General features: G+C 46.9%; 1 protein-coding gene across 4 annotated transcripts in view; it reads left to right on the top strand.

Annotated features, from left to right (window-relative positions):
• Positions 1-6,639: 6,639 nt before the first annotated feature.
• The window catches only part of LOC145358427 (dynamin-1), a 263,584-nt gene continuing 261,503 nt past the window's right edge, over positions 6,640-8,720 (top strand). For 2 of the 4 annotated variants that reach the window (XM_080212495.1, XM_080212493.1), the window contains exon 1: positions 6,640-6,990. In XM_080212495.1, coding sequence (XP_080068621.1) covers positions 6,830-6,990 — 161 coding nt within the window. In that variant the 5' untranslated portion in view covers positions 6,640-6,829. The remainder of the gene's footprint in view (positions 6,991-8,720) is intronic. The other 2 variants (XM_080212496.1, XM_080212494.1) reach the window with 1 other exon arrangement.

The following is an 8,720-nucleotide window of genomic DNA, read 5'->3' as shown; positions in this document are numbered from 1 at the left end:
CCACCACTCACATTGGCGCTGGTGGTGGGGAGTAGCTGGCAGCCTCCAGTTGGCCTTCCACTAATGGGCACCTCAGCTGAGGGGAGGACCCCAGGGTGGCCTGGAAGATACCCAACTCCATCAGGCCTCCCCCGCTGAACTGGCGGGGTGATGGGGAATCCCTCCTGGTTCTCCAGCTGGTGGGTCAGATCCCATGTTGGCTCCACAAAATCCAGCCCCAGGCCACAGAGATAAACAGCTCATTCCTGACCCAGTGCCTCATTCCACTTTCGATGCCCTCATTCTCACTTCTCCTGTTTTTTTTGTCATTCCTACTAGTACTTGTCTGCCTGAGTGGCAGCAGCCTCGCAGAATTTGACTGAAGTGGGCAAAGCTAAGAAATGGACATTGGCAAGCTATTCAGCTAAAAGGGCGTCACAGCCAGCCTCAACCTTGTACTCAGGTGTACTCCACTATACAACTGAAAGGGACATTAAGGAGTGGCAACATTGACTAATTACCCTGTCCCCACAGCCCTTAGCACCAACCCTGCTGTCTCGGCTGGTATTTTACCACCTCGCTTGGGCAAGGCTCATAAAATCCTGGCCCAAGGAGAATTCTGTTCTGCGAGCTCGCCCGCCCGAATTCCAGGGCGGACGTGCCGGTTAAATTCGGTTATAGGAATTGAACATAGCCCCTTCCCTAATCTATAATACCCGGGATGGCACCAGCAAATTTCATTTCTTACAATGATGTTCTCAACGTTGCAACTTTTGCCACTAAAATCATCCAAAGAAACCTGTGAACAACACTGAATAACTGAATAACATGTGCAGTGAAGGGCTTTATACTCCTATGAATCTCACTGAAATCATCTCTGAAATTTGGTAATTTCAAAATCCTGGAAGTGAAAGATAAACTGGACTCTCCAAATTCAGATCCAGTTTTACATCTCCCTATTTCATTCTTTTTTTTCAATTGTTGTTCATTCACGAGATGCGGGTGTCACTGGCTGGAGCAGCATTTGTTGCCCACTCTTAATTGCCCTTGAGAAGGTGGTGGTGATCTGCCCTCTTGAATCGCTGCAGTCCCTGAGGTATAGGTACATCCACAGTGCTGTTAGGGATGGATCCCAGGATTTTGACCCTGCCACAGTGAAAGAATGGGAATATATTTCCAAGTCAGGATGGTGAGTGACTTGAAGGGGAACCTCCAGGTGATGGTGTTCCCAGGTATCCTTGTCCTTGTCCTTCTAGATGGAAGTGGTCGTGGGTTTGGAAGGTGCTGTTGGAAGAGCCTTGGTGAGTTGCTGCAGCGCATTTTGTGGATAGTACACACTGCTACTTCTGGTGGTGGAAGTGAATTTTGATTTGATTTGATTTATTATTGTCACATTTATTAACATACAGTGAAAAGTATTGTTTCTTGCGCCCTATACAGACAAAGCATACTGTTCATAGAGAAGGAAATAAGAGGGAGCAGAATGTAGTGTTACAGTCATAACTAGGGTGTAGGGAAAAATCAACTCAATGCGAGGTAAGTCCATTCAAAAGTCTGACAGAAGCAGGGAAGAAGCTGTTCTTGAGTTGGTTGGTATGTGGCCTCAGACTTTTGTATCTTTTTCCTAAAGAAAGAGAGACTACCTTGGGTGCATGGAGGTCCTTTATTATGCTGGCTGCTTTGCCAAGGCAACAGGAAGTGTAGATAGAGTCAATGGATGGGAGGCTGGTTTGCATGATGGATTGGGCTACGTTCATGGCCATTTGTAGTTCCTTGCGGTCTTGGGCAGAGCAGGAGCCCATACCAAGCTGTTTGCTTAGTACGGCTCCTGTTTGTATCTGTGGCTGAGGTTCCAATCAAATCAGGCTGCTTTGCCCTGGACGGTGCCGAGCTTCTTGAGTGTTGTTGGAGCTGCAATCACCCAGGCCAGTGGAGAGTATTCCATCACACTCCTGACTTATTCCTTGTAGATGGTGGACAGGCTTTGAGGGGTCAAGATGTGAGCTAATCACTGCAGTATTCTGAAACTCTGACATGCTCTTGTAGCCACAGTATTTATATGGCTGGCAGAGTTCAGTTTCTGGCCAGTGGTAACCCCCGGAGGTTGATAGTGGTGTTCCAGCAATTATAGTGAGATTGAATATCAAAAATATCAGTATCCTATCTCATGTCCATTCTGACAGTATTGATCCCAAGCTGACTTGCAGTCCTTTCTCTAACCTTCTCTGCTGTACTTTTTCCATTCTTGGTGTGCACTGAGTTTACCCCACTGCTGCTTTTCCTATATACAATCCTGACAATGCAGAATGAGGCCATTCGGCCCATCAAACCTGAACTGGCAACAATCCCACCCAGGCTCTATCCCCGAAACCTCACATATTTATCCCGCTAATACCTCTAACATACACACCCCAGGACACTAAGAGGCAATTTGCATGGCCAATCAACCTAACCCGCACATCTTTGGAGGAAACTCGAAGAAACCCATGCAGACACGGGGAGAACAGATAATCACCCAAGCCAGGAATCGAACCCAGATCCTTGGAGCTGTGAGGCAGCAGTGCTAACCACTGTGCCACCATGCCGCCCGAGCTTCTTCTTGTGGTTTGATGGGTCCATTTGGTCTCCTGTTAAAGAGGATATTTGAATGAGCGCTCCCAGTTATGTGGAGGACCAGGAGAAACTAACCTCATTCTCCACCACCAGGGAAGGCTAAGATGAGATTGGATGGACAATGTTTTTAAAATCACAAAACAGTTTTTTGTCAGAGTAAACAAGGGGAAGCTGTGTCCAGTGGCAGAAAGTTCCACAACGAGAGTTAAAGTAATTGGCAAAAAGACCCATGACAAAACATGTTCTCAAACACAGTTCATTGTTATGATTTTGAATGTGTTGCCTGGAAGGACAGGGACATACGAATTAGGAACAGGGGAAGGCCAGTTGGCCCCTTGAACCCTTAAACCTGCTCCACCATTCAACAAGAACACAACTGATCTGACTGTAACTTGAAGGATGATGGAAAACAATTTCAACTGTAACGTTCCAAAGGGAATTTGATCAACATTTCACAAATCGTAGAAACCTACAGTGAAGAAGGAGGCCATTCGGTCCATCAAGTCTGCCTAGACCATAAACCCACCCAGGCTCTAACCCCCATAACTCCATGCATTTTACCCTGACCCTAAGAGGCAATTTAGCATAGTCGATCCACCTAACCCACATATCTTTGGAGGAAAGATATTTACAGGATCATAGGGTCCAATTTGATAGCTTTTCCAATGAACTGGCATAGGCATGTTGGGCTGAATGGCCACTTCCCTGTTCTGAGTTATTCTATGGTCTTTTGGCTGTGCCTCTGGATAGGATAAGTTTGGATAGGTTTGAGTGCAGTTGATAATTTTGACCTCCATCAGGCTCCCACCTTGGGCTTTATTATTCTGTTAGCTGCCTCTCTCCCTCTGTCATGCAATGATTTTTTGGCATTGGTTGCAATTTATAAACATCAATGAAACAAGGCCTGCAATTATATCTGATGAATATCAGCTTTAGAGGCACTTGTCAGTGGTTGGCAGTTTAAAGGATGGAGGTGAGCCACCTCCTTAAACTATTGCAGTCCATCTGGTGAATGTGCTCATAGAGTGGAATCATAGAACCCTACAGTGCAGAGAAAGGCCCTTCAGCCCATCAAGTCTACACTGAACACAAACCCACCCAGGCCCTACCCCCATATCCCTACGTATTTTACCCACTAATCCCTCTAACCTGTGCAACTCAGGACACTAAGGGGCAATTTTTTTTAGCATGGCCAATCAACCTAACCCGCATATCTTTGGACTTGTGGGAGGAAACTGGAGCACCCAGAGGAAACCCACAAGGAGAATGTGCAAACTCCACACAGACAGAGACCCAAGCCAGGAATTGATCCCAGGAGCTGTGAAGCAGCAGTGCTAACCATTGTGCTACCGTAGCGCTGTTAAGTAGGAAGTTCTGATCTAGTAATGACAAGTGTAGGATATATGGTGGTGATGTGGGTAGCATAGAACAAGTGGCTTGATGCAGTCTGATATCCCATCACATATCTGACACAGTGGGTTCCTGACCAAGCACTTCAAATGTGGTTTAAGCGAAGGCATGTGACCAGATTTTTGTAATTTTTTCTTACAGAAGAAGATAGAAGAGAATATATTTGGAGTGTGTAATAATGCTAGCTGCTTACCCAAGGCAGCCAGAAGTGTAGACATAGTCAATGGATGGGAGGCTTGTTTGTGTGATGGGTTGGGCTTCATTCACAACCCTTGGTAGTTTTTTGTGGTCTTGGACAGAGCAGGAGCCATACCAAGTTGTGATACAACCAGAAAGAATGCTTTCTATGGTGCATCTGAAAAAGTTGGTGGGAGCCACAGCTGACATGCCAAATTTCCTTCGTCTTCTGAGAAAGTAAAGGCGTTGATGGGCTTTCTTAACTATAGTGTTGGCACAGTGGGACCAGGACAGGTTGTTGGTGATCTGGACACCTAAAAATGTGACGTTCTCGACCATTTATACCTCACCCCTATTGATGTAGACAGAGACATGTCCTCCACTGAACTCAATGACTATTTCCTTCATTTTGTTGACATTGAGGGACAGATTATTGTCGTTGCACCCATTCAGCAGATTCTCTATCTCATTCCCGTATTCTGTCTTGTCATTGTTTGAGATCTGATCAACTACGGTGGTGTCATCAGTAAACCTGAAAATCGAATTGGAGGGGAATTTGGCCGCACGGTCATAGTTGTATAAGAAGTATAGCAGGGGGCTGAGAACACAGCCTTGTGGGACACCGGTGGTGAGGTTGATTGTGGAGGAGGTACACGCACTAACATCTGAGCGGATATTTAATCTCTGGTTCCAAAGTGATCACTTGCCTTGCTCACCCAGTAGACAAGGAATGTGGTTTTGATTTGATTTATTATTGTCACATGTATCGGGATGCAATGAAGAGTATTATTTCTTGCACGCTGTACAAAGCATACCATTCATAGAGAAGGAAAGGAGAGACTTCAGAATGTAGTGTTACAGTCATAGTTAGGGTGTAGAGAAAAATGTTAGGTCCATTCAAAGGTCTGATGGCAACAGGGATGTCCTTACCCCTCTGTAGCATGACAATTATACTGCACATTCCGGTTTGGGCTGATCAGTTGTAAGTAACGTTTGTGCTAGGCAATGCCATTTCCAAAAAAGTGAGAGTTTAACTATCCCCCTTAGTCATTGGATATGCATTACCATGGCTGAATCCCGCACTGTCAACATCCTGGGGGTTACCCTTGACCAGAAGGCAGCTCAGCACCACCTCCTCAAAGGCAATTAGGGATGGGTAGTAAATGCCAACAATGTTCATATCCCAGGAACAAGTAACCAAAATTTGGTCTTGGTGCCAATGCCTTGTTAATGATAATAGTGTGTCATCCCATTTACATCCCAGTAAATAGACCAAGTGCCAGTGGATTCCAGCCCTTACAGAATTAATTTTAAAAGGGAATAATTGTGGCTTTCAGTTTGCTTCATAATGATTGCACCTATAAAGTTATTTATTAGTGTCACAAGTAAGCTTACGTTAACACTGTAATGAAGTTACTGTGAAAATCCCCAGGTCACCCCAATCTGGCACCTGTTTGGGTACACTGAAGGAGAATTTAGCATGGCCAATGTACCTCACCTGCACATCTTTTGGACTGCAGGAGGTAACCAGAGCACCCAGAGGAAACCCACACAGACACAGGGAGAACGTACGGGCTCCGCACAGTGACTCAAGCTGGGGATTGAACCCGGATCCTTGGCGCTGTGAGGCCGCAGTGCTGACCATTGCAACACTGTGCCACCCATATACACCTGTGGTGTGGGGAATAGTAGCCCTTTCTGCAATTAATTCAGATCTATATTTGCTTTAAACAAAACAGCAAATCTCAGCAGGTCTGACAGCATCTGTGGAGAGAAAATAGAGCCAACCTTTCGAGACTGGATGAGCTCTCTGTTTCTATGCTCTGACGAAGGGCCATCCTGACTGGAAACATTGGCTCTGTTTCTCTCTCCATAGATGCTGTCAGACCTGCTGAGATTTTCCAGCACTTTCTGTTTTTTCTGGTTTCAGATTTCCAGCATATGCGGCATTTTATCCATTATAGAATCAGGTATTCCTACAGTGCATTCGGCCCATCGAGTCTGCATTGACCACAATCCTGATCTCCCCCTGAGACTAAGGGGCAATTTAGGGTGGCCAATCCAACTGAACCTGCACACTTCTGGATTGATCTTGGATCAATTTTAGGCATTAATCAGCTTCTTTTTTTTAGGGCAGCTGAATGCAAGGGTGAGGGATGGTTCAGAAGGGGAGGGTGACAGCACCAAGCCCCCTCCCCATTGCAATTGTAATTGAAGCCAGTGTGTCCAGCAGCAGCAGCCTGGCCAGGGACACGGGGGCAGGGAGGGGGAGGCTGGGCGGCGCGCGGTGCGCCCTGGGAGTTGTAGTCCAGGACTGGCCGCCGGCCGAGTGGCGTCGCGGGGGCGGGGACTACAACTCCCGGCGGCCCCCGCGCGCGGGCGCGCCTGCGCACTGGGCGCGCCGGGCGGTCCCTTTAAACCCGCCCGGCTTGCGCGGCGGAGCGGAAGCGCAGCATCGGGCGCAGCGCAGGCAGCGGCGAGCGGAGAGGGCTGTGGCTGCCGGAGAGCGGAGAACCCGCAGCGACCAGACCGGCACCTGGCAGCAGGCACTTTGCTCCCGGCTATTTATCGGCAGGGCAGTGAGTTTCCCGGGGATTTCCATCCCCTGCCTCCTGTAGTCTCAGCCTCGCTGCTGCTGCCGGTGTGAAAGATGGGGAACCGCGGGATGGAGGAGCTGATTCCTCTGGTTAATCGCATGCAGGATGCTTTCGCTCAGATCGGACAGAATGCTAACCTGGACCTGCCCCAGATTGGGGTGGTGGGGGGACAGAGCGCCGGCAAGAGCTCAGTGCTGGAAAATTTCGTCGGAAAGTGAGTCCATTCGAAGCATTTTTCTCCCCCTCCCTCCCCAGTGTTACCGCTGTTATTCACAATGAAGGGGAGAGAATGGGTTTTGTTTTTTTTTAAATAGAGGGAATAGGATCCATCAGCTCGATTACAGCAGCAAGACAGAGAGAGAGACACACACAGAGAAAGAAAGAGACACACAGACAGAGAGAGAGACAGACACAGAGAGACAGGCACTGATAGAGAGAGACACACACAGAGAAAGAGACACAGAGAGAGACAGATAAATAGTGAGAGGCAGAGGCACTGACAGACACACACAGACAGAAAGACGGACACAGATAGCGAAAGACAGAGACAGACACACAGAGACACACAGAAATAGCTACACTGACAGAGAGGCAGAGACACTGACAGAGGAATAGATGCACAGACAGATGGATATAGAAATAGATAGACAGATAACACAGAGACATACAGAAATAGGTACACAGATAGGTACAGAACTAGACAGACCGACAGATAGATACACAGACATATAGGAAGGGAAATAAATAGATAAATATTCCGACAGACACACACAGATAGCTAGACAGACGGATAGATATAAATATAACATAATCGCAATCCGAATTCCTTCCTTCCCCCTAATCTTCTTGCTTGCCATTGGGTAAATCAGATTTCAAATCCCTGGTGTGTTGGGGCAGAGAATTAGAGAGAGGCTGGATCAGCTCCCAACACCAACCTGGCAGCTTTAACCTTCCGCCTCTCACCCGCTCCCGCCAAGAAATGGACATTTACTGGAAAATATTTGGCAGTTGTACATTTTAGATCTTGCATTTATCATTTTAACCCTGTCCCACTACCCCCCCCCGCCCCCTACACACACAGAACATGGGATAAAAGCAAATTGCTGGAATCCAAACAGAAAATGCTGGAAAATCTCAGCAGGTCTGACAGCATCTATGGAGGGAGAAGGAACGTTTTGAGTCCCTCAGAGGCGTGGGGGGGAGGTGGGGGGGGGGGGAACCTGAGTGTAATAGATAGGTGTCAATATCTCCTGGTTTCCATTCCCTCTGCTGCATCCATTGACCTTGGGGCTGCTTTATCCGCGATCGAGGCACATTTCCTGCTTCCAGGCAGCGTGGGGGCGGATTCTGGGCAGCAAATATTCCCCCACATTTTCACCGCATCCAGCGCCTTGCTCTCCCCCTCTCTCTGTGTGTGTGTGTGTGTGTGTGTGGAGGATTGTGTCTGATCTAAACGGATAAAACCTCTTCAATCCTTCCTTCCCAGATATTTCTCAGCTCCTTGTAACACTCGGTCATGTTAAAGAGAAATGAAGTCGTACATTTAGAAAAATAAATATATGTATTGGAGGTCTGGCGTTGGTAATAAACAGCGGGCGTCAATGAATTGATCATATTCGCAGTCATCACTTGCAGTGGGTGATTGAAATATAAATATTCATATATTTAAAAAAACATTTACAGACATTGTCACCGTGGCAACATGGAGTACAACACATGACTGCAGTGATTAAATGGTATAAAATAGCACTGTTTTTTTACACACGCTATTCTCTGGATGTGAAAATGTTTGACCTCATTGTGAAATGAATGATGTCTTGACCATTCACATATCAAACTGCATCTCTTTGTTTGGGGGTGGGGGTGGAATTTAGTTGTAGTATCATTTCTCTTCTGTTTGATTTTTTTTCAATTTTTTTAAAAAGATTTCTTCAACCTGTCCCT

Source organism: Carcharhinus amblyrhynchos, chromosome 25 (assembly GCF_965287045.1).
Source record: "Carcharhinus amblyrhynchos chromosome 25, sCarAmb.v2.hapA, whole genome shotgun sequence".
NCBI lineage: Eukaryota > Metazoa > Chordata > Chondrichthyes > Carcharhiniformes > Carcharhinidae > Carcharhinus > Carcharhinus amblyrhynchos.
The sequence above is the reverse complement of the archived record's forward strand: the minus strand, read 5'-3'. Positions and strand labels throughout refer to the sequence as shown.